We start from the raw sequence: 26716 nt of genomic DNA, 5'->3' as shown, positions 1-26716 counted from the left end.
TTCTCACTCCTTAATCAGAGATGGTTTAAGACAGTTGACTCTGCAACCTCAGGTATATGTGCTTTAAAAAAATTCAAGGAGAGAAACCTCTGAATGTCGACTGTACAGCAGTTGCCTTCCTGTGCTGAAAAGTGGGCCACCTCTGGGGCTTGTTTTTTTTTTTTTCTTTTCATTTGTTTGTCTGCCTCTGAGGGTCTTTTTTTCTTTCCTTTCTTTCTTTCTTTCTTTCTTTTTTTTTTTTTTTTTTTTGGTCTTTTCACACTGTCCTGACCACCCCTGGTACATCCAGGGTCTCACAAAGGATTTGCAAGGGACTTTTTAGATCGCTTGATCATACTGGGGTGGAACTCAGTGTGACGCCGGGCATGCTTGGTCAGATGGTCACTCCTCATGAAGCGCTTTTCACACAGCGGACACCGGAATTGCTTTTCACCAGTGTGGGTTCTGTAGTGGCGGGTCAGCTCGTCTGAGCGGGAGAACTTTTTAAGGCAGTCCGGCCATGTGCAAGGAAAGGGTCGTTCACCTAGGAGAAGGGAATCAAGACAGTATGAATTCTTTTTTAAAAAAAATTTTAAAATCACAGGATCATAGACCTAGAGCTGTAAGGGAGCTCAGTGATTTTCTAGTCCAACCCCCTCATTTTACAGATGAGGAAACCAAGGCAAACAGGTTAAGTGACTTGCCCAAGTCACAGAGGTAGTAAAAATCAGAGGCAGCATTTAAATCCAGGTCTTCTGACTCCAAAGTATTCTTTCTCCTGTTACATGCCTTCCATAAATCCATGTGTGCTCAGTATCATGGTCAATAACATTAACTTGGGTAATGGTATATTATATATTCATATGGCATTTTACTGATATAAAGGGCTTTTTCAAATTAATTGCTTTTTTTTTTTTTTTAGCTTTTGCAAGGCAGTGGTGTTAAGTGGCTTGCCCAAGGCCGCACAGCTAGGTAATTATTAAGTGTCTGAGGCCATATTTGAACTCAGGTACTCCTGACTCCAGGGCTGGTGCTCTATCCACTGTGCCACCTAGTTGCCCCAAATTAAGTGCTTTCAAAGAGATTCATTTGAACCTCATAACAGCTCTGTGGTAGGGAGAACAATTAAAATTATCTCCACTTTACAGATAGGAAAATTAAGGCGCAACACTTACTTGACTGAGACCATGTTTTAAGTGATAGAACTATAACTCCAATCTGACACAGTCCCTTTTTATTTTTTCCAGCTTCCTGAAGCTTCTTAAATTCTTCAAGGAGTAAATTATGTTGTATACAAATGGAACTGGTATTTACTACTTTTTGATGAACACAAAATCTTGGAGATTAGAGGAATAACTCTTTTTTTTCCTTCATATTGAGAAGGGAAAATATTAGACACTTTTTTTATCATTTATCTTTTTTTTTGCTTTGTCTTATAACTAATGAGATCTTAAAATTGTTGCCCTATACCATAATTCATAGTCATAGAATCTTTTTTTTTTTTTAGGTTTTTGCAAGGCAATGGGGTTAAGTGGGTTGCCCAAGGCCATACGGCTAGGTAAGCTAGGTAATTATTAAGTGTTTGAGACTGGATTTGAACCCAGGTACTACTGACTCCAGGGCCGGTGCTTTATCCACTGTGCCACCTAGCCGCCACCTAGCTGCCCCCTATAGTCATAGAATCTCAAAGTTGGAATAGACCTTATGGGTCATCTTGTCTAACCTACCACCTTCTACAAGAATCCTTCCTCCAATATAATGATAGAATTTATATAGTGCCTTATGGTTTGTAAAATATTTAATAAATCTATCACTTTTATTCCCACAGCTACCCTGAGAAGTAGGTTTGATTATTATCTCCATTTTACAGATAAGGAAACTGAGAGGTTTAAGTGACATTCCCAGGATCACAGTGTTGGGTAATGTTTGAGACTGGATTTGAACTCAGTTCTTCCAGACTCCAAATCAAGCACTCTATCCATCATAGCACCAACATGCTCACGAGTATGTATCTACCAAATGATCATCTACTCTTGTGATTGAATAGTTTCCAGGGATAAGGAATGTCCTACTTTTGGGGGCAATCCCTCCACTGGCAGCTATTTCCAACCGACAGATAGTTCATTCTTATATTGAACCAAGATCTGCCTTGCCCTAACTTATGCCCATTGGTCCCAGTTTTGTCCCTTAAAGCAGCACAGAGGAGGATCTACTTTTGCCCCTTTCATATGACAACCCTTTCAAATATTTTCAATTTCATGTCTCCCTTTAATTTTTGAAACTTTGGGGTCAATACCCCTAGTTCCTTCATCTAATCCCTATCAAATTTAATTTCCAGATCTTTCATTAGCTGGCTTCCTTCCTCTGGCTACACTCTGGTTTGTCATGATTCTTCTTAAAAATGTGGAAAACAATGTCCCTAATGTGATCTGACCAGAGTGCTGAACCCCAGTATTAGGGGGTAGAGGCGAGGCCACATGGGGTTGTTAGTTTACACATTGAGAAAGGCCTCCTCCCCTGTGAAAACAAAAAGCCAAAGGAGCTTACACATGTCAACTCCTCCCCCCTCCCCTTTCAGGAGGGCTGTCTCCCCCTGCTTGCCTACTCCTTAAGCCTTTCCAGAGGAGGTCCAAGACTGTGCATACAGAGACCCCTTTTTCTCCACTGAACTTCCTAGAGGCTCCTTTGGTAGGTGCCAGGAGTGACTATGCTTCTCACTCCCATCCTCACCTTCCTGGAGCCCAGAGAGACTCACAGAGGCTGGGAGCTGTCCAGCGTGGTGCATCTGAGTCATCCAAAAATTAGTCATTCTTTTTCCTCAGATTCTCTAACCTGTGCCAATGAGATGCAGAAATAAGGATAATAATAATAGTAAATAATAAAAATAATAAACTATCACCTTAGGGGCAAACTACCATTGACTATTGCTCCCCTCACCCATTTTTCATTAAGAGGGACATTAATCATAAGGAACTCTACCACTGGCTTTCTCTCATTCAGATGAAAAGATGGGCCAAGCTAAGATATAACTGATCTCCTCCACCCAAGAACAGAACATTTTTTTTTATAGGTACAAGTCAGCTACGGAGTACACTCCAAACCAAAAAGCTATGTCAATAAAAGGCAACCATAAACCTTTGAATCCTGTGTTCTACATATGAAGGATATGATGGTAGAAATTGGGTAAGAATATTCAAAAGCAATGAATGAATAAATGAATGAAAAGACATTTTTGCTTACCGTGTCAAACTATGCTAAATGCTGTAGATACAAATATAAAAACAAAGAGAGTTGTGGGCCTCTTAAAGTACTCATAATAGCAACAGGGTTAAAAATAGTTCATATCTTTTTTTTGTAAACTCCAGAGGATTAAACTATATATTACTCAGTTTAGAAATGTAGAACTCAAAGGTACTATATACCCAATGCATATGTATGCTTGATGACATGAATGAGGTCATTTACTTCCCATCTCTTCCTCATCTCCCTTCACCCCCACCTCAATAGAGCCTAGAAGTACTGAACACATAAAAGGTGTTCAATAAATATGTTTGCTATAAGTTGAATTAAACATACTTGGTTCTGTCTACAATGCTGCCCACTCAGGGTGAGTAAAGTGTCGAATGATGTCCTATTACCAATCTACTCTAGTAGTCAATGAGTTGCTACAAAGAAATATTCCACCTGTTATAATCTCATCTTGAGACCAAAGAATTCTTAGCATACAGAAACAGAAGCAATTTAACAATAAAACAGTGATTTAAGAGAATATTTTAAACTTATGTTAGGAAAACACCTTTACAGTAGAGATATCCTTTAGAAATTTTTCATGAGTTGGAAACAAGTGTATGAAGTGGTTGAATCAGGAATGTGTATATCTCATTTGAAGGATTTCAGAAAGGCTTACTGTCAATAACTGATCAATGAGTTATGAAATTTTGTTTAAAATTTCAGGATTGCTCTCAAAACAGATGTAATCTCATGTTTCTTTAAACTCAATTGCTTCTCAAACAGCCACTGTCACTGAAACCCCATGTTCAAAGCATATGGCAGCACAGAATCATGAACCACTGAAGGCTGCCATCATTTTCTATGTGGGAAAAGGGTAACTCACAAGTTTCTGTCTCACCCCATAGTCACAAAGTTGATTTTCAATGCATTAGGAGGAAGCCCTAAATTTCCGAGACATATTAGCAAAAATGGTATTGAATGTTTATTCATTTTCTGATACCCTTGAAAAAGAACAGTTTTGAGGCCCTTTCTAAACTAGCAAATTTCTCCTATTTAAAGGCAAATCTAAGAATGAAAGTTTGCACATTCTGTTATGTAATTAACAGCACTAAATCAACATGCTTTAAAAAGAAACACTGCATATTATTACCCATAAGTGAACTTGTATTTAAGGCCTGGAAAATTAAAGAAGAGGGTTAGGATGTTGTGGCATCTTCACAGAATCATAATCTATTAAGACTTGGGAAAGGACCTTGAAGAACATTTAGTCCAATGTCCTCATGATACAGATGAGGAAACTCAGGCCCAAAGATTTCAAATGATTTCTCTAATGCTACAAGCCAGGAACTAGAACTCCAAATCTTTTCACTCTCAGATGAGCTCAAAAGGAAAACATTTAAGAGCCCTAGTACTAAAAGCATTTTCTTTAAGGGGACAATCATTCACCAAAAATATTATCCAATAAAGCATCTTATACTCTCTTCTGTAATACTGATAACTTACATCAGAACCAGAATTTTTCCTTTTGAAAAAGTTGAATACACTCGTCAACAATGCTTTATGTTTATCATTACCAAAAAAATCCACCCATATCCTATAAACAAACTCAATTTTCAGAAAACACCTTTGGCATTCTGAACTTTCACTGTTAAGCTCCTTCCATACTGAATTGAAATCCTCTGACAAATACTGAGCAGAAGTTAAAAAAATAACTTCAGAGAGAAGTTGCTTGCTGTACCAACTAGAGATTGGGTCTTTTTTTTTAAATTTGCATTATCTATTTCCCAGAGGACTCTTGTATATAGTACACAATTGCCCTTAGTTAAGTTCAAACTGTAAGACGTATTCTTTTTCTGTTAAGGATTTTCCTTTCCTCACATAAAGCAGAAATTTTAGAAAAATGTCTACCTGGCAACTGGCTGAATTTCAAAATAAGCTTTTTTTTTTTTTATCACAGTCCTTAAATGAAATCTTGGACAGATGGAATGTCTTATTGGTAGACAAGCTCAAAGAAATTAGTAAGCTCTTTTCTTAATAATCATACCCTCTTCCAGCTTAGTCACTGGAAATCCATCCCAGAATGAGGGAGGCCAAGACTATTTCAAAAGTTTCTCCCTATACCTTCACATTACCATCTCCTTCCTCTTCTTTCCCCTCCAATTTAGGAAAGAATTAACTATGGACAAAGTCAAAGAAAAATATCTAAGGCTTCCATTCTATTCTATAGAAGCATTTTTTTTTTTGGAAAAAAAATCTTAACCATGGAGATTTTAAAATGTTTGGCACTTCCTTGAATGCAATGTAAACATCAATTTATGTCAAGAATGATTGTTTTTGGCATATTTATAGGAATGAAATTTTCTTTTGAAAGATCTGGTATTTAGTGATTGCTTAAAAGCAACCACAAATGCATTGAAGAGGAAATCCTGATAGAGGATTCAGAGATTTTCCTTAAAGTTTTCCAAACTGATTAAGTGAACCACCTGAGCATATATTTTCTAAAATTTGAGTTCCTCTTTTGTAGAGATAAAGACCACTAAAGAAGCAGCATCCTTCAAAGACAGGAAATTCTTAAATCCTACCCCTTATTTTGCAACTCCTAAGCAAGTCACTTCTCCCGAGTGCCCTATGGGACTTTTAAGGTACAAACTAGATTGACAGAGGGAGTTTTCTCACTGGGAGTCCCTTATTTTAATGAAATCACATCTGTTCCGCATTTCCTATCCCAAAACTTCATCAATGCATTGACAGGAAGGCTACTGTCTTTAAGAGTCTATGCCAGCAGAATTCAAGCCCTGGAAGAACCTACCAATCTATAAAAGTGGGCAGTATGGGTTCAGCCATGACCTAGGTACCTAGGTTAATGTTTGCAGAGGTTTATAATCAGTAGATTGACCACAAGGTCATAGATTTATAACTGAGAGTGTGCTTGGAGGTCATCTACTTCAACTCCCTCATTTTTCACATAAGGAACAAGCAAGAAAAATTAAGTGAAAGAAATGGGATATAAAGTCATGTCCTTTGGCCAATTCCAGCTGAATGGTTGAATTCTGGGAAGGCCACAGAGGGGTGGAGAAATTGAAATCTGCATTGGTGCTTATGTACCCACAATAACAATTCATGAATCCTTTGAAGTCTTGATATATTGGAATTGTAATACTTCACTGCCAGGTCTCCTGGACCAGGATATCACCTTTAGCTCCTATTAATTAATCTGGTCTCCATCCCTGGGTTCTTCAACTCTCATAGGTCAGTGTGTATTATCATTTATCATACTGTTTAAATCTTAACTTTGTGATTTGTGTGAACTCAATGTTGTCTGATCTCAGTCGCTTTCTAATTAATCCATGGATGGTTACAAGGAATTTTGGGTTCTTGCAGTTTCTGGATCCCCATACCCAGGTCTTTTATTTAGGTCCATCCAAGATCATGGTTATGAATTCCCCTTGTGTCTTGATTTCACCCAAATTTTATTAAATGTTTACATTTTCTGATATCTTGTTTTCAAGTTGCTGAGGGGACAAACTTAATTGAGTTATGGTTTGTATACAGGTATTCTTGTCCAGATCCTATGTAATATAAACTTCCCAGAGACTTTCTGGCTTGTTTCCCTCTACCAAGCAACCTAATTTCTTTCTAAAACTACTTCAGATTTGGAGGTTTATTCTGGCAAACATCAGTTTTGGCCTTAGTTGTTGGGGCCCAGGCCTCCACAACCTTTAAGCCTTGCTTCTATGCCACCATAGTGCTCACCCTCCCCCACCCCCTTCCAGTTTCCCTTTATATGTAGTCTTTAAGGGTTGTTCACTCTCTTGCTTTTATCTGCAGCCCTAGTATTTAGCATGTCTGGCACATTAATAAACGCTCATTCATTGATGCTTTCTGGCCATCTCTGTCTATGCCTATGTATCTTTCTAATCTGTCTTAAGGTATCGTCTTGATATGGTAGAATAGTTTTTGCCTTCTAAAATCAGTTGAGATGTAAAGCAATTTTTCCTAGATTTAGTGCATTTGATTTCCTTTTCTCCAACCCAACCCTTCTTCTTCCTTTTATATTTCCACCTGCAAAAGAGAAACCCTCTCACACCCAAGATGCCAAAATAGTAGTGCCAATGTTGTTGGCCATGAGGAACACTTATTGAGAAAATGAGCAAAACAGAGAAGGAAAGAGGAGCAAGCATGTTTCCAAGAAGCACACAAATTCAAAAGTTCTTGTTGCTGGGCTGCTCCTTTACAAACAGCTTTGGAATTGCCCTTAGCAACAGAAACAGTTTGTGGATCTAAGGATAGAGAAATACAGTGATCTATCAACAATTGGAATTCTTCCAGATGTAAAGGCAATAATTACTTGCAGATACAAAATTCAAGTAGTCACTCTTTTCTCCTAAAAGTGCAAAATTCATGACAAAAAATTAGTTGTAGGACCTCCAGGAACGGAGAACATACTTCCTTGCTAAAAAAAATCAGTTCCATTCATGCTAATTTTGATCACTAATGGGAAACAAAAACCCTATTTTCTATAAGTATAGTTGACTCAACAGACAAATTTGTTAAGAATGAAATACTTCTTTAAAAAATAATACTGCCTGAATGCCTGTATACCATTTCCTTATTCTATCTTGTGCAGTAATCTGTATGTGTGTTGTAGTAGTAATAGTAGTAGAGGAGTAGGAGTAATGATAGTAGGGAGATAGAAAGAATAGTGGAGGGAAGTAGGGAAGGGGTTGCTGTATGACAGATAGAGCCCTAGTCTTTGTGACTTTGTTTTCTTACCATAACATGAAGATTCAGTAAGGCAACCAGACAACCTATAAGTAGATCTTTAATGAAGATTTTGGATCTAGAGCTGGAAGCTACCTCAGGGATAATTTACTCCAGCTCTTATTTTACAGATGAGGAAAACTGAGGCTCAGGGAGGCTCTTAATTGTCCAAAGTCATATAGGTATAAGCATCAGAAGCAAAAATATGAATTCAAGTCTTCTTACTCCAGAGCTAGGGTTTTTCCCAATGTACCAAACAGCTTCCTTCCCTTATTCCAGGATTGCACATCCAGAAAGTGGGAGTGGGGTCTGTGTGTTTGTGTGTGTGTGTGTGTGTGTGTGTGTGTGTGTGTGTGTGTATGACAATACCACTCCCTGGTTCTTGCAAGTCAACATCCTATACCATTAACTATAACTTAAACTTTATTTTTAATCACATGCACAAATATATACACATACATGTGTGAATGAATATGTTGGTACCTATACACAAATGTTATATGTATGTGTACATGCATAATATACATACATACAGGCAATGTATTTATGTATGAATTTGGTGGTACACATACACAAGTATATAAATATGGGCAGGAGGAAAGTCTTGCCCTTCTTCACTATTTCTATTTTTTCCCTAATTGTGAATTTGGATCCTAGAAAGCTGCTTTTCTTTAGGAATAGGATATGACCATAAAGGAGTACATGACCATGAAACTAGAATTTATTGTAGCAATAATGCAATTCTTTGTACTTCTCCCCCCAGTACCTAGCGTTGTATCTGACACATAGTAGGCTCTTATTACTTATTTGCTGATTGTTAGGAGGAGCTGAAATAGTATCTGAACTAGGGAATTCCTGAAATAATAGGGAGGGCTACCAGAAAACTAGAGTTTAGTCTGAGCAGCTCAGTCATGCTAAGGGACTATTTAGGGTCTTTGTCTAAAAGTTTTCGATCAGAGGTCATGGCAACCTTGTTCCAAGGTAGATCAGAAAAGGCCTAGGCAGGTTAAGGCCAAAGGTCTTAATTAAATGGAATCATTAATAAAGGCAGATGCTTCTGGCTAGTAAATTGGTTTTGGCAAACCAGTTTAAACTAAGAGGAAAGATTAGAGCTGAAACAGAATTTAAAAGTCACCTAATTCAACAACTTTATTTTATAAAAGTGGAAACTGAGGCTCTGGGAAGTTAAATCTTGCCCCAGGGACCTTAGTTAGCACCTACTATAAGTCATTTTACAAATGAGGAATCTAAAGCCCAGAGAATTAAAGGAATATCTCCTACAGGCATTAAGTAGTCACTCAGACTCAGGCAGGAAACTCAGAAAAACCATCCAGAGGTACTTGCAGAAAATGAAAATTGTCATAAACTTGGGTTTTCATACCCACAACTACAATCAGAAGAGCAGATTCTGGAAAGGTTGAGAAAACAAGTGCCTATCACAACCAAAATCTCCATTAAGAAACAGAACTGGGGGCGGCTAGGTGGTGCAGTGGATAAAGCACCGGCCCTGGAGTCAGGAGTACCTGGGTTCAAATCTGGTCTCAGACACTTAATAATTACCTAGCTGTGTGGCCTTGGGCAAGCCACTTAACCCCATTTGCCTTGCAAAATCCTAAAAAAAAAATGCAGAACTGGAGCTAACATTCTGCTGAGAGGGATATATCAAGCCGGCCCCAAGTTGATCTAAAAAGTTTAATCAGAACAGTGTGGAGGACTATGAAAGAGTTGGCTAAATTCCCCACATATTTGAAAATCTGACAAAGTTGAACAGTTAGGGATTCTGTAACTTTGTAACCTCATCTTCTCTTTTTTATTTACACTGTTCCCATCCCATTCCCTAACCTTCTTAAATTCCAAAGTTGATTATTCTATTTGCTTGCTATGTGACCTTGGGAAAGTCACCTAATCTCTCTGGGTCTCCCTTTATCTCTAATATGGGGGAGGCTTAATTAGATGGTCTCTCAGCTCTCCTCTAGATCTAGATATATTGACTGAAAGGACGGTTGTCTGCTCTTTTCAAGAAGCAAGTCTCAGGAAGAGAGTAAAGACCTGTATCATCTCCTGAAGGCTGAGGAGGAGGAGAGATGGCTATGAGAAATAAGGAAGGAGAGAGAATCACAAACAAGAACTTGCAAAAAGAGAAAAGGGTATGTGTGTGTGTAGTAGTAGTAGTAATAGTAATAGTAGTAGTGTAGTAGTAGTAGTAGTAGTAGTAGTAGTAGTAGTAGTAGTAATAGTAGGGTGATAGAATAGTAGAGGGAAGTAGGGAAGGGGTTGCTAGGTGATACAGTAGATAAAACCCTAGGTTTGGAATCAAGAAGACTTGAAGTTAATACCAGCTTAAAAAATTTACTAGCTATATGACTTTGGGCAGGTCACTAAACTCTATTTGCCTTAGTTTTCTCATCTATAAAACTCCTCATCTCCTCTTATATCTGTTTTGAGGTTCAAATGAAATAATATTCATACCTAGTAAGCACAATATAAATGCTGTACTTTTAAAGTTCATTTCAGGTCAATCAACACATTTAGATTTTTGCACTGAAATTTTAAATCTATGACCTCATGGATGTGTAAAATCTATTCTAATTTATGTTATGCCCATTGTGAGATGATATCAACAAATCAATCTGTAAGCATTTACCATGTGCCAAACACCTATGTCAGGTATGAGGAACACAACTACAAAAAAATGAAAGGACCTTTACTGCAAGAAGCTAAACCTTACTTTTCCAACAAAAATACAGATTCAAGCTTTTGGAATCATTAGTTGAAAAATGACAAACTAATTCATGGTCATAAAATTCAGAGTTGGAAGTATCATATAGAGAGACTAAGAGAAGAGATATGTACTAGATACTCTAATACAACAGTTGGTTAAGTCAGTTATTTTTACTAAATTTAGTTTTGGTGGTGGGGATACAAAATCTGATCTAGACAATTGAAGAAGACATACCTAAATGCCATCTATTCCAATATGCTCTTTTTTTAACAGATGAAGAAAGAGGCCAAAGAAGGTTGCGCTCTTTCCATTGTACCATAATGTCTTCATCTTGTTCAACTCCACTCATTTTTATAAATGAGGAAACCAAGACCCACTGAAATTAAGTAACTTGCTTACACACAGGTACTGTCTGACTTAGTATCAAGTGTAAAAGTTAGAATTTGAACTCAGGAAGGTCCACTGATTCCAAGTTCAGGAGACAGTCCAGCATTCTTCCTACTGAGCCTTGAGGTAGTCTAATCCAAGCCCTTCATTTTACAGATGTAAGATATTTGCCCAAGAGACCTTCAGAAGCATCTAGTAAAAGTTTCTTATTTTACAGATGAGGGCAGGGTCAGAAGTGATTTGCTCAACATCAATCAACTGGTGGCAATAATGAAATTAAAAACCTAAGTCTCTAGATGTCTGCATTCTTTTACTTCATACTGTCTCAAAATATAGTAAAAGGCCCCAAAGTAGTTGATAATAATTTAATCATGTATGTGTTTTTAAAAAAACTACACAAATCACAGAGATAATGAAACATGGATTTTATAGTTAGAAGGGTCTAGAGTGTTCTTAACCTTGTTGTCTTAGACTCAGGGGTGGAAGCTGCTGGTAACCACTCTAGAAATTTCAGTGTGACCATTTACCTTGGAAATCAGCAAAGATGTAAATCAGGGCTTGGATTATTGTTTTGTTGATTGTCTAGACTTAAGAAAGTGAGGGAGAAAAATGTTAATGATACATATTAAATTTACATGTATAGTGTGCACATCCCCCCCCCCCCACAACCCTATATCACTAGGACATTCTGATGAAATCTATGGATCCCTTCTCAGAAAAATGTTTTTGAATGCATTAAATAAAATATATAAGATTACAGATTACAAAGTAATCCCTATTGATTTTTTTTAGGTTTTTGCAAGGCAATGGGGTTAAGTGGCTTGCCCAAGGCCACACAGCTAGAGGTTAGATTTGAACTCATGTCCTCCTGACTCCAGGGCTAGTGCTCTATTCACTGCACCATCTAGCTGCCCCTGAAATTTTATATTATATTACTATATACCAAATTAGATATGTAATAATAAATCTTTATATTCCATCTGTAGTATGATAAATACTGAAATATAATTATAAAAATTTTTATCCAACAAATTTGTTCATGTCAGTTAAGAACCTTTGATTCTAACGATGACCTTGTCTCACTCGCTTTCATCAATGAAAATGCTAATTTTTTTTCCTTTCATAAAATAACTCAAAATGATTCTTAGTGACCATCCTAGTATATAAGGCTAGAATGACCCTACAGTAATAGTTTTCCAACTTTTTTCCCTTAGGGATCTACTCTTTTCTTTAAACTTAAGCTTCTCAAGAGTATCAATTAAGAGCTTTGATTAGGGATAGGTAGAGGACTATAAAAATATTTGTCATGAGGATAAAATTATTTCTAAGGTCCTCTAATGTCACTGTCATCCTTAGTGCCCCAGATAACCAAGACTTAAAATTTGGCTTCACGTTTGTCCGTGTGTGTGTGTGTGTATGTGTGTGTGTGTGTGTGTGTATACATATGTAATGATACCAGCAATTGAGAGTAGTATAAATACTAGTATATTAGTATATATTTACCAACATATAGGTCTAGTAAACCAAGCAGTGTGTTTTATAGGAAGACTTAAAGTCTCTCCTGGACCAGGGAAGGGAAGGAAAGGAGGTGGGGTTCTCCTTTCTGAACCTGGGCACAGAAATGTTTTGCCTAAACTGTACCATCAACTTTCAACAAGGGGCTACAATTCATCTGTTCTTCAGACATAAAGAAAAAGCCCTAACTAGTAGAGAATCAGTTTTTATAGATCATACCCATGGGTATGATCTGTCCCTTCCTATTATAACTACGGTCCCGTGAACCTCCTAGGCTGTTTTCCTGATCGTGACTTTTCAGTTTGCTAGAAGCATTGCAATTCTTTTTTTTTTTAATTTATTTTTGGGGGCTTTTTTTTGCAAGACTTTGGGGTTAGGTGACTTGCCCAAGGTCACACAGCTAGGTAATTATGAAGTGTCTGAGGCTGGATTTGAACTTGGGTCCTCCTGACTCCAGGGCCATATTTCTAAATTTAAGCTATGCTTTTGTTCAAGATGGGGGCTATTTTGAGATGTTGTGGATAAAAGTTTCTTTTCTTTACTCCCACCATACATTCCAGACCCAGTATGAGTTGAGAAGATTTTTGAATTGGATATCGTCACCATGACCATGACCACCCAATTTCTGCCACTTTAGTTCTTCTCTTAGAATTGCAATGCCTCGGGGGCAGTTAGGTGGTGCAGTGGATAGAGCACTGGCCCTGGAGTCAGGAGGACCCAAGTTCAAATCCAGCCTCAGACACTTCATAATTACCTAGCTGTGTGACCTTGGGCAAGTCACCTAACCCCAAAGTCTTGCCAAAAAAAAGCCACCAAAAATAAATTAAAAAAAAAGAATTGCAATGCCTCTAACGAACTGAAAGGTGGAGATCAAGAAAACAGCCTAGAAGGTTCACAGGATTGTAGTTATAATAGGAAGGGCCAGTAAAGGTCACTGAATCTAACCTCTATACTTTATAGGTGAGGAAACTGAGCCCAGAGAGGTACCATGGTGATCAGTGCCTGAGGCAGGATTACATCTCATTTCTTCCTGACTCCAAACCCAGGGCTCTACCCATTACATGACAGAGTCTAAGTCACCCTATTCAATAGTCGGCTGCTTGATTTACTAGTTAACATGAATACCAAATAGCCAAAGCTCTGGTGTGTGCATCTTTTTTTCCAAAACCCTTAGATAGAAGGTTGGAGAACACCTGACCCAAGAGTATTTACCAGGACCAAATCTCATTAGCAATGGTAGAAAACCATTCAAAGAGTCAATGCCCCACATTGCCCTTAGCCTGTGAGGTGGTACAATGGAAACCTGGGGAATTCCCCAGATTAGCACAGAAATATTATCTATGTGTTCCTCGGAGAAACAAGAGTTACGTTCACTATATGCATCTCTAGCTAATGATAATGGGGAAATAATGCAGGCAATAAGAGGAAAAAGAAGACTGCTTTCTCCAATGCATCCTTCTCCCTTCATTACTGACATTCAAAGAAATAAGCAATTGTCTCAAAAACCACACTACCTCTAATAGTGTCAGTGTAAGGCTCTAAGCCATTTCTCTGTGTGTCTCGTTAGGTGTTATTTTAAAGTGCAAGTATTTGTTTTTAGGGTTTTTTTGCCTCTTAAGTTGATTATAGTGCTACAGTTTTGTACAATAAAATTACCTAACTCCTAAACTCCAATATAAATTGCTAAATAAATAATTTCAGTTCTATGTACTATATCTTTATTATTATATATTTTAGCATATAGGATAACTAATGTTCATATTAACAGGCAATTTAAAAAAAGTAATATCTGAAAGTCAGATTGTGAGAATACCTAACCCAAGATTCTTATCCATTCACTCTGCTCTTAGCTTTGGAACTGAATACCAAAGAACCTTATCAGTAGGGGCCCCCAAAACATAACTCTTCAAAAGGCTATGGGTTACTTTTTCTACTACAACATTGTTCCCTGATCTTAGGGCCTATATCTGTAATCCATCCTACATATAATTCTTGGAAAGGACCATAGGGCTCATCTAGTCTAATGCCTTCATTTAGCAGATGAGGAAATAGTCTTAAAGAGGTGACTTAACTTGTTCAGGAACAAAGGCAGAGCATGTCAGAGCTAGGGCTCAAATCTAAATCTAACATTTTTCCCATCTTTTCATGCTTCCTCCCTCTAGACCCTGTAACACATCTCCTTCCTCCTAAGAAGGAGAACAAAACAACAGAAGAAAGTTCTATTTTACTCCATACTTGGACTTACTATCTGTAGTCTTGAATGATCTATAGACACACAGGTAGGTTATCTTTAGATGAAAGGAGGTTGCTTTTGCTCTGGCTCAAAGGAGGAGGCAAGACTCAGTGGCTAAAAAAAGGAAGTAAGAGTGAGCAAGGTCTGAAGGTGCAAAATTATACTGGACTAAGCTTCTTCAATCACAACTGCAAGTCATGCTTAGAGAGAGCAGTAACAGAGAAATGATTATCTTACTTTGGGAACAGATCCAACTGGGCCTTAGGAGAGAGGGGTGGGGTCCATCCCTTTTGGCAAGAAGCCCAGATAATCCAACCTGGATCCCTATAACGTCCAGCTCCAAGACTCCTGGGAAAGACTACAGATGCTTCCACTGATCAATGACTTGGCTACACCAAGTCCCTTATTTAATCCAAGGTCTCTCAGACATCTCAAGTCACAAGGTCATAGATTTAGAGTTGGGAGGAAACTTTGAAACAAGCACGTCCAATCCTCTTATTTTTATGGAAAAAACTGAGTCCCTCCCAAAATTAATTGGGTCACAGCAATAGCAATAGGCAGAGCTAGCAGAGGATCCCAAGTTCTTTCTGACTCTATGTCCTATGTTCCTTTCCATACTGCCCAATGAGAATTTTTTTTTCCAAATTCTGTTATCAAAATTGTTTGAAAATTAAGGCTGGAATATCTGAGATCTCAATCAAAATATGAAGAAGTCAAGGGGTCATGGTTAGCATATATAAGTTCTAAGGGGAAAGAAGCATTTTTCTAAGAGTTATCTTCTACTACAAAAAGCCACTCATCTTGAAAAGGTGTTAGCAAGAAAGGTCAGGGTTTACTTAAACCCTACCCCTTCTTATTCAATAGTCTTTACAACCCTTTTCAAAAATCAAAAATTTAAAGTTAGAATGAAGCTTAAAAGTCACCAAATCCAAATCCTTCATTTTATAGATGAGAAAATCGAGGCAGAGACTGATTATAGGGTCATAAATTTAAAGGAAAACCAGCTTTAGAGGCCATCTAGTTCAACCCCCTCAATTTATAAATGAGGCCCAGAGAGGTTACGTTACTTGCACATCATCCCACAGCTAGTGACTGATATGGCATTCATTCCTGCGAAGTCAGACTTGGCAAGGAAGCTCTTATGCTGAATTTTCTGCGTCCATTTTGTCCTGTTCTGCATCACTGGCCCATTTGGCAGGGAACTTTCTCTTCCAGGGGACTGTCTGTATAAGCCAGAGGTGAAGAAGGTAGGAACTAGATTAACATTTGCTTATACTTGCCTTAAAACAAGATGGCCCATATTTCAGATTTTGCTTGTTCTAAATTCCTCTCCCATCACTTTTTTTTTAAAAAGGTCATTCTTAAATTTGCTTTGAATTTTATATATTTACTTTCTCAATCACAATAAAGGTTTGATTTGGTTGTTCAGAGACAGATTCCATACTGTTGTTCAAATATCCTGTTATTCTCAATTTATCTAGTTAATTTATCTGGTTAATCATGGGCAGATAGTGACGACCTGGACTCAGCAACCCTACCAAGGGTATCTCCTTTCCCACATGCCACATATGATTTCCAATAGCCTTGTCACTAAGTTAGGAAAAAGGACTCCTGGTCACATTCCACATGCATATACTTGACTTGCAAATGGAAATAAGTGGCTTTCACTACTGGAGGCATGAAAAATATATATCTCTCTCTTTCTCTCTCTCTCCTTATGAGTTCTCTCTGTGGGAAATGCCAACTCTGAAGGTCAGAATGCACCAATTTCTCATTTGCTCCAGTTATTTGCTGGAGGGAAAGGTTGAGGCCAACATTAAACATAAACAACAACAAAAAAAACTGCTTAAAAAGGCATCCTAATGGACTCTCTGCCTTTATAAGTCAAATGGCATTAAAGACATTCTGATGTAATGAAGGCCCTTAGGAAGGGTGGGGTCAAAAAAAGGTGGTTGTTCCTGTGAGGTTTGCCAAAGGACAATCAGGGAGTGCCCAAATACATAGAGGTCAGGGGCCACCAGGCTAGGCTGGCAGCCTCCTGCTGAACTTCTGCAACTCTGCCAGTTGAACTATCCCCATCTAACCAGCTGACAGGAGGTGGTTTAAGGGCAGAGTGTTTAAAGCCTAGACTGGACTATTTCAGGCCCCTGTAGAATCTCTTTCTCAGGAGTGTCTTTACCAAAAGAACAAATTTGCATCTGTCTGGGTAGACCCCCCCCCCCCCCTTTTTAACTCCTGAAGGCAAGGGGGGGAATAGCCTAAATGGCTTCCTTATTGTCATAGAATGGGTAGAGAACAGCCCAAGCTAAGTTGTCCTGGGCATTGACAACTGGGTACAGACCAGAAACAGTTAAGTTTCAAAAATAGTACGATGCCCAGGGGGTCAGAACTGAGGGTTCTGTTTCTTTTCCTTATGTTTTTGGGCTTGTGGTTCACAGAACTAGCAAATGTCCTTTTACAATAACCTACCCAGCAAGGATTTATTGTCTCAAAATCTGTCTCAGCAGGAGTTAGAACAGAATACTTACGTTTGTGCAGTTTTCTGTTGACCAGGCTTTTTATGTACATTATCTCATTTAATAGGCTTGTGAGAGAAAAATTAGACAAGGGTGTATTGGGCCTTATGTGGTGAGGAGTTGTGGAAGTCATGGGATGAAATTTAGAGAATTTTGTTTTTCTCCTTCTGGGTGAGACTAGCTGAAGGAAAAACTGAAGAGCTGGAAGTAATGATTATTGGACATGAAACTTATTCCATTCAGAATACTAAAAACTATAAAGTACAAAGTAATCAAGTTGATGGGTTAGAAAACAAACTCACTCTAAGGCCTGCCAGGTTGTTTTTAAGGACTCCTGAAAAAGTAGATACTGGGAAATAGTCTGGCCATTCCCCCAGATCCAATGAAACTGCTCAGGAAGATCATTTGGTTCACTCTTTCCTCAATATATAAAGTGATTATCCCAGAGAAATTCTATCTGGTAATTTCCCACAGATATTAGACTGGAATGTAAATCTGATGGACACTAGTTTTAGGAGGCCAAAAATTTATTTTCCTCATGATATATCTTTCCTCTAACATGTCTGAATTGACATGAGTGTTATACAATACTTTTTTTTATTTTTAGGTTTTTGCAAGGCAAACGAGGTTAAGTGGCTTGCCCAAAGCCACACTGCTAGGTAATTATTAAGTTTCTGAGGTCAGATTTGAACTCAGGTACTCCTGACTCCAGGGCCGGTGCTCTATCCACTGTGCTACCTAGCCACCCCTATACAATACTTCTTAAAGGGTTGCTGTGAACAAAACTTTATTTTCTATACAGCATCATAGATGTAAATTCAGAAGGGACCTTAGACATAGTCTGGTCACAGAATCGCAGAATCTGAGAGTTGGGACGTCAGTAGGCATCTGGTCCAACTACACACCAAAGGAATCCCACAATCATATACTCCACAAGTCATTGTTCAGCCTATATGATAGAGCTAAGATACAAAGTTAGGGCTGGTAATTTGAAGTTTGGTAATCTTTCCACTGTAGCACATTATTACTTTGATTAATAACCACATCTCACCTGTCCAAGTTCCCAACAGTTGTACTCTCCTTTTCACTTTTTTTTTTTGAGAAGACAATTAAGGAAAATGGCTTCACTAAATAATTTTGGCAGAATTCACTTTGTCTTTACCAAGGCAGACAAAGGGTTAAGTGAAAATAGTAGCTAGCTGCCTGCTGTTCATCATCAGGTCTAGGCCTCAGTCACTCTTCTGGCTCAGAACTCCCACTCAAAGCCACCCCTTTCGTCTTCCCCTCCTCCCCCCACCGCTCTGGCATCCCCACTCTGAGCTACTGGAGCAGCACTGCCAAATCTTCCTTGGCATCCCCACCCCAAGGTGCATCACCACCTCCCTGGAGATGGAGCAGCCAGTCCAGAGCTTCAGATGCAGCAGATGCTGGTCCTTTCCCTTTTTTAAGTCATCTGTCTTTGGCATCTGGAGCTCAGCCCTAAACCCGGCCTTGTACAAATCACCAGGCCCTTAGATCTGCTCTGCAAGGCTGGTTACACAATGCTTATGCTTCCTAATCTGATGACACTTAAAAGGGAAAGCAGAAATCCTCCAGGTAAACATTACCTTGCAGTCGCTGGCCAATCATTTCACTTTACAGCCTGACTCCAGCCCAGCTGCCTGCCTGTCTGCATCTCTTGCTCTATTTCACTGATGTAAACTTTCATTTTTTTTTCCTAAAAGAATTCAGGGAACTTTACATAACAATGAAAGAATAACCTGGCAGAGAGGTGGTTCAGTGGGGATAGAGTACCAGGTCTGAAGTCAGGAAGACCTGAGCTCAACTCTGTCCTCAGACACTTACTACAGACACATCCTTGTGTGGCCCTAAGTTAAGTCATTTAACCCCTGTCTGTTTAATGTACTGGAGCAGGAAATGGCCAATCACTTCAGCATCTTTGTCAAGAAGATACTTTACAGAGTCACAAAGGGTAGAATGAGAAAGAAAATGACAAAAAAAGTCCTCTGTTCTTCAGTTATTTCCTTAAGACATAATGGTGCCTCCTAGATAAAACCACAGCAACGGGTTATTGTCCTGCTCTATTCTGAGGACTGGTATAAGAGACATACGGTGAGAAAATAAAAAAAATTAGAGATCAAGAGCTAGAAGGGACCTCCCTCACCACCCAGGGAAAGTAACTGACTTCTCAAGGTCACAGGAGTGTAAACATTGGAGGAGGGATTTAAACCAGATCTTCTGATGATCCCTCAAGCTGTTATCAGGATGGCAAGGGGAAGACAGAAAATTTGAGCCAGCAAACATTTATTGTGTACCTGCTGTATACAAGGTACTATGGGTTCGTCCTTAGAGGGACAGAGGTCACCCTTGTCATGAATCTGATTTTTTACAGTCTTTTTTATAGTGAATGCCTGAAATCTGGGGCCCAAGGATTAAAGAGAACCCTATTCTCTAATGGTTTTGACACCTGGTCTAAACAATAGGTCCAGAGGCACTGAGATGGCTCTCTTCAGGCCTTGGTCAGTAACATTCAATTAAGTAACTGCAGCATTTTTCATGAACAAATAGGTAAAACAAGAATTATTGACCTCCTTTAGGATACACAGTTCAGATACCATCTCCATTGTACCCGAGGCCTTTCCAAATGCCCAGAGACATTTACCTTCTCACCATCTTGAAATAACTATTATTTTTGTTTTCATTTATTTATGCAAACAGATGACCTACTGTAAAAATCCCCTAGCAGAATGTAAAATTGTTGAGGATCAATACTATTTCTGTATTGGTCTTTGCATTCTTAGGGCCTCAATATATAGAAGGAAGTTAATAAATTTTTGTTGACTTGAAGATGATGGGGAGGAGAGAGAAGAGGAAGAGAAACAGATAAGTGTAGTGACATTTTCAAGAACTGTGAAATTAACCAGGATCAGAGTTACACACTAGTCAACCTACCTACTAGAAATTTTTGTTAAGTGTACTAGCAATGATAAAATCATAAAGAAGGAGGGGGAAAAGCAGCAGATTTCAAATGCTCTTCTGAGCTGACCAGCAGGCTAGCCTGTACAGATAATTTTTTCCTTCAAATTATGATCTAAGTATCTCTGAGAGATGTAAATTTAGAACTAGAAACCTAAAGGTGATCCAGTCCAACTACTTTACTACTTTATTTTAGAGATGAGGATACTGAGGCCGAGAAGGTTAAGTCATTTGTCTAAGGTCACCCTGATAATGAAGGGCAGAGTTAGGGTTCAAAATGGAGTCTTTGATTCCAAACTCAATGGTCTTTACCACTATACACCCCTATACAAAATGCATATATGTGTAGACATGTTCTACAGATATATTATATATATGTGTAGGATTTGGAAATGAGAGGGCATGAGTTCAAATCCCAGGTTTGCTATTTCTAAACTTTGTGACTTTGGGCTCCTCATCTATAAAATGAAGCTAGACTAGATAGTGTCTAAGGACATATCTAGTTTTAAATCTCTGATTCTATTGTTAGGATGCATCCGTTTGTACATGCATATAGGACACATATTCATATATATATTTACTTGTATAGGAAATCATGTGCATGTATAGGCTTATATCATTATCTACCTACATGATATACATGTGCATGACATACAAGTATACAGATACAGACACAGGCTTTCCTACAAAATATACATATCACATATATGTACTATATAATATACACACAGGGGGCAGCAAGGTGGTGTTATTGGATAGTGTGTCAGGTTGGGAGTCAAGAACACTCATCTTCCTAAATTCAGTTCTGGCCTCAGAAATTTACTAGCTATGTGACCCGGGGCAAATCACTTTACTCTGTTTGCCTCAGTTTCCTTATCTGTAAAATGAGCTGGAGAAGGAAATGGCAATCCAATCCAGTATCTATGCCAAGAAAACCCCAAACAGAGCCACAAAGAGTCAGACATGACTGAAAACAACTGAACAACAACATATACACACCTTCACATAGAAATATTATTTCTTATGTAGGTACATATATCCTAATAATAGGATTATAGACTTAGAAGTAGAAAGGAGCTTTGATACTAGCAAGTCTAACCTCATTTTGAGATGAAGAAGCTGAGGTCTAGAGGGATGATCCAAGGTCACAAAGGTTAGAGTAGCAGAGCTGGATTTCAAATCCAGGTTCTCATTAAAAATCTAATGCTATATATGTGTGTACACATATGTAAGTGTATATTGTATGTGTGTATAAACTCTGTGCCCTCCTATGACACTCAATTAGATGAACTGTGTTTAAATGTGTCACTTTCCAGAGCCACCAGTGGTGCAGTTGGACCAGGCTCAGTATTTGGGGTGCAGCATGGTTCTTAAAACATGGGTGCTGGGTAGAGCTAGACACGTAGCTCTTAGAACTCAGAGAGGGAAGAATTTCTTAGTGAAGCCTCTGTCATGAGTCTCAAAATTTGTAGGCCATTGTTATGTAATTAATTTCTCTTTAGAATCTAGCACCAATAAAAACCACAATTAATAATTTGTGCAGAAGAGAGACCAAGACTGAGGAATTTAATAGCTAATCTTACCTTGAAATTTCATTTAAAGCTTTGTGGGGGGGTGCCACCAAAAATTCCTTTGGCCATTACAAGGACCCTTACTTATGGTATCTTTAAATCTGCTTCCTGCAGTGGGAGTTCAGTCCACATTCCATTTAGATGGGCCAATGGCCCTAGTCAACGACTGCATTAGGATTACAGGCCTGCAGATTATAAACAAGACACCTGCAATCACCACATTTATAGTTTGTAATGGCTGCCTGAAGAATTTTAAATGGCTGTCAGCAGATTTAATATATATATATATATACATATATATATATGTATATATCTGTACACACACACACACACACACACACACACACACCAGTGTTAACTTTCCATACTTTTCACAGGGCAAAACATCCTGCTGAGGCATGGCTCATCCATACTTGAGGTATGGCTAATTGAACACAGACATATGAAGTACTCATATCTAAAGAAATTCAGTATTTGGGAAAACCACAACACTGACAGTCCCCTGGGATGGAATTTTTGTGCTCTTATTATAAGTCTTAGAAGCAACAAGAGAACCCTTCTCATCCTGCCACTTGACCTAAGAGGAACTGTCCACAAGGAGAATGTCGACCTTTGGGCCCATTCTATCTCTAGCCTCTCTTAAAAGGTGTCTGTCAGTAATGATGTGGACTCCGGCCTAGCAGGGAACAGGCCTGAACCTGCAAGGCCAACAAGACAGCTGCTGGATCATAACCACCTCTGGCCAGTACAGTGATGCAGTGATCAAAACTAAACTGAACGCAATCGTTTAAAATAAGAGAAACCAGTTTTAAACCATAGGTAACAAGCTCTAACATTGGGGGGTGGGTAGAGGGTGGTTAGAAGCCTTATCTTGAAAATATGCGAAGTAGCTTTTTTTAAAAAAAAAATCAAATCTCAACCTATTCCCATCTAAAACTGCTGGCAGTTTCCATTTACTGTCTTCAGAAAGCTCTGTTAAATACTTTCTTCCACAACACAGAATCGCACTAGTTAAGGTGATTTCGCAGAGGCCAGGACTCAGGCTGTCTTATCGGAGGAAAGTTACCCAGTTACAGCAGGTGTAACTGGGCCCTCTAAAGATGGTGGATTCAAGTCTCCTAGTATTAAGGTCTTGCAACTTTTCCCTTGTGTGTCTGTCTGCCAGAGCCGGATTTGGCTCATTAAGGGACTTGCAAGTCTCCCAAGGAGGATTTTATATTGCGGATGCCTGTCTGTCTCACTGTCACCGATCCCGTTCTGCACTCCACTTACTACTTTCCCTTTTGCTTTTACCTAGGCGCCCCAGTCCCACCTGGCTCTCAGAGCCTCCACACACTTATTAGGCAGCCCAGAGCTCAGAAGTGAACCACGCCCTGGATCCGGGCGGCCGGGCCCGGGGTGGGGGCGACACGCAGGAGGAAAGGAGGAGAATTCGCTCCTCTCTGGTTTGGTGAGGGGCTAGCCGGCACCGTCGTGGGCCTGCCGTCCATCCTTTGCGCGCAGGGCTCTGCTGCCCTAAGCAGTGTTATTTTAAACCTCTCCAGGGACTCTTGGCCAAATTTAAAGCCATCTTGGCAAGCCCAGAAAAGTGGCCAGCATAAAGCTCTATGAGAGAGGCATCCCTAAATGGCTGGCTGTCTATGAAACCTTCGATTTGTGTCTGACTTGACTCCAGTTCCACAAGGGGAAAGGTGAGGGGCACAGAAAGACGCTATTTCACTCGCTTCTGCATTGATCTACCCAGGCAGGATGCTCCGAGCCGGAGGGAGGCGGGGAGCCTAGGGAGCGAGGGGGGAGGCGGGAAGGGGGAGGGGGGCAACGTCGGAATGGGGGTGGGTCGGGCACTCTGCTCGGCCCGAGAGCCACCTCATAAGCCCTTGCAAACGCTCAACACGCAATCTGCGCTTGGGGCGTCTTATTAACGTGCCATACTTTGAACAAGGTGGACTCTCATTTAAAGAGGTTCATTTTAGGATTTTTCAACAGGGTGAAAATACAGTAAAAAAAAAAAAACCCCAACAACAACTGAAAGCAGGAGGAGAAAAGTTTAAAAAGCAAACAGTTAAATGATTTGAAAGAGTTCAAAATAGCACAAACCATCTTATCCAATTTGTTTCTCTCTCTCTTTCTCTCTTTTCCTCTCCAAAACGTGCAACCTTTAGGAAAAGTGCAGCGTCCTTAACTAGCACCAAGGTTGCCCAGGGCCAGAGGCTGGCACGCAAACAGTTAACCCCACAGCCCCTTCGGTTAAGTGAGAGACCGCGGCTAACCTGTATGCACTCGGTAATGGGCTTTGAGATGGGAGGACTTTCCATAGACTTTGCCACATCCGCCGTAGGGGCACTTGTGTCTCTTTTCCGAGGCTAGTTTCCCCTTCGCGGCCGCGCCGGGGGCGAGGAGGGCGAGGGCGCCGGGCACGCCGGCCGAAGCCGGCCTCTCCTCGGGGCTGTGGGCAGGGCTGGAGCCGGACTCCGTGGTCACGTCGCTGTCCGAGCCCAGGTCCTCGTCGGGGCTCTCGATGCTGTCGCTGCAGAGGGACGGGGTGGCCAGGGGCCGGTACTTGTTGAGGTCCAGCAGGCTCTTGGCGATGGTGACCAGGGTGCAGTAGTCCTTCCACGGCTCCCCGGGGTCACCGTGCTCCTTGGCGCCCTCGCGCTCGGGCATGCCCAGCCTCTCCGCCTCGGCGGCGGCCGCGCGCTCCGGCTCGGCGGCGCGGTTGGAGATGGAAACCAGGCACTGAGCGGCCACGAAGTCCATGTAGGCGGCTGCGGACATGGCGCGGGAGGCCCCGATCCGGCCGCGCCGGCTTGCCCCCGCCTCCGCGGGCGGGCTCTCCCCCGCCTCCCCCGTCAGCGCGTCCTGGGTCCCCCGACGGGCGAGGCCGCGGAGCCCCGGGGGCGGGCAGCGGGGCCCCGGGGGCGGCAGCGGGGCCCCGGGGGCGGCAGCGGGGCCCCGGGGGCGGGCAGCGGGGCCCCGGGGGCGGGCAGCGGGGCCCCGGGGGCGGGCAGCGGAGCCGCGCGCGCTGGGAGCCGGCCTCAGCCCCTCATTTCCACGGAACCGCCGGGGGCTCCGGGCGCCGCAGCCACGGCCGGGCTCGCTCGCTCTCCCCGAGCCCGCCCTTACCTGGGGCCGGCGGGCCCCTCCGGCTCCGCGGCCGAGCCCACAGCCCGGGGCAGCGGCCTCCACTAGGGAGGCTGCCTGTCTTGGAAAGCTGCCACACGTGGCGACTTCAACTTGGGACTGCTATTTGGGGAAAAAAAAAAAAAGAAAAGAACCCTAGGCGTTCCAGGAGGGGCAAGAGCTAAAAAAACGCGGGGGGGGGGGGGGCTCCGTAATTCCCAGCTGCCCAGTTTTCTTCCTTAGATTCCTCAACGCATTCACCCAAACCAAGTCAAAAAAGCGTTTGGCGATAGTCGGAAAAAATCTAGGTCTGAGAGATACTTTTGCCCCCGTGCACAGCCCGCTCCACTCCCCCCTCTCCAGCCGGTCCTCACTGTTCCGGCATTCTCTTGCTCGGTAACAATTTCGCAGAATCCCATCACGTCACAAGCCAGACCTCCTCCGATTGGCCCGCGAGAAGGGTGATTCAACTCTGTTTACTTTCTCCCCCTGCCAGTCAGAATGGCCTTTCGGAGGAGAGGGCGCGTCTAGAGCCGAGGCGTGCGGCCAATCCGGCGGTTCCGTTTCAATGCCTCGTGCTACCCCGACAAGCCCTCCAGCCCGGCGCTTAAAAGGGGAACGGCCGGAGGCGGGGGTGGGGCTGGGACTGGGGCCGGCCGGCCGGGAACCTCCGCGGGGCATGGCTCCTTCCCTTTGCCAGGCCGAGCTCCCCCCTCCACCCGTGCGCTTTGGGGGCGCGCCGCACGCAGGCAGCCGGCCGCATCTCTCTTCACCAGACTCCTTTGGATTTCCATTTCCGGTTCGTAAGCAGTTAAATGCCTTGCTGCAACCGCTACAGTCCCAGCAACGAGCCTTCCAATCAAAAGTAAGTTGGCTGATGTCACTGACATTAGCTCAGCCAATCAGAAAAGACTTTCCAAAAAGTAAGTGTGGAACACTTGTAAACAGGGCACTTTGGTTCCTTTCCGAGCTGGACAGAGCAGTGTTTTGATTTGGATAATAGTAAAATTTGGATTTGCACGAGGGTGGGGCGATACGAAGAAATGCAATTGAACGATCCAAATCCAATTAAAAAATATTTAACATAAAAGCAAAAAAATATATAGAAATGATCTTTTAAAAATCCCACAAAATGTCCTGAATGACATTTCAACGGGGAGAGGGTGTTGGTTTTGACAGGATGGATGTTCCATGTTACCTTTTTTGCAGATAGCTGGTGGGAGTTAACCTTTTTTTTGGTCTGTGAGTTATTTTGAGTCTATAACGTTACGCCCCATGTGCAAAACCATTTCCCCCCTACAAGTATCCGTAGTGAGATTTTTTTGTTGATTTGTTTCTTATCCCTTTGTTTGGTGGTAAGGAAAAAAGGCAGTGTTTTCTCATGGTTCCTGCTTCAGTGGTCTGTATTAGGATCCATTAAAAGGGCCTGCCCTGGTGGTTTGGAAGTGGAGGCAATAATTCATTGGTTGGGGCTGGGGGAGTGCTGTTGAGAAAATCTTTTTTTAGAGAATTTCATCCAGTTAAAATATTTGAAAGAATACTTCCTGATTTTATGACCAATTCATCTTTAAAATATAGAATAAGTAAAAATTTAGTTTTAAAGTTTTTTCCATTGTCCATTTCAGAGATTTTCAACTTTCTACATTTCTTTTATTAAAAATCATTACAATTTCACAGTAGACATCACTAAATAGGCATTGTTGGA

At 41.0% G+C, this 26716-nt stretch overlaps 1 protein-coding gene across 1 annotated transcript; it reads right to left on the bottom strand.

The window, feature by feature from the left end:
- Positions 1-213: 213 nt before the first annotated feature.
- On the bottom strand, positions 214-24747 carry KLF9 (KLF transcription factor 9). The gene is made up of 2 exons (XM_074203189.1): positions 24162-24747; positions 214-523 (listed from the first exon to the last, which is right to left on the bottom strand). The coding sequence occupies exons 1-2, from the start codon at positions 24664-24666 to the stop codon at positions 294-296; spliced, it is 735 nt and encodes a 244-aa protein (XP_074059290.1). The 5' UTR covers positions 24667-24747; the 3' UTR covers positions 214-293.
- Positions 24748-26716: the final 1969 nt, after the last annotated feature.

This window comes from Macrotis lagotis, chromosome X, assembly GCF_037893015.1.
Source record: "Macrotis lagotis isolate mMagLag1 chromosome X, bilby.v1.9.chrom.fasta, whole genome shotgun sequence".
In the NCBI taxonomy this organism is placed as follows: Eukaryota; Metazoa; Chordata; class Mammalia; order Peramelemorphia; family Peramelidae; genus Macrotis; species Macrotis lagotis.
Note: the sequence above shows the minus strand (reverse complement) of the source record. Positions and strands in the feature narration are given on the sequence as shown.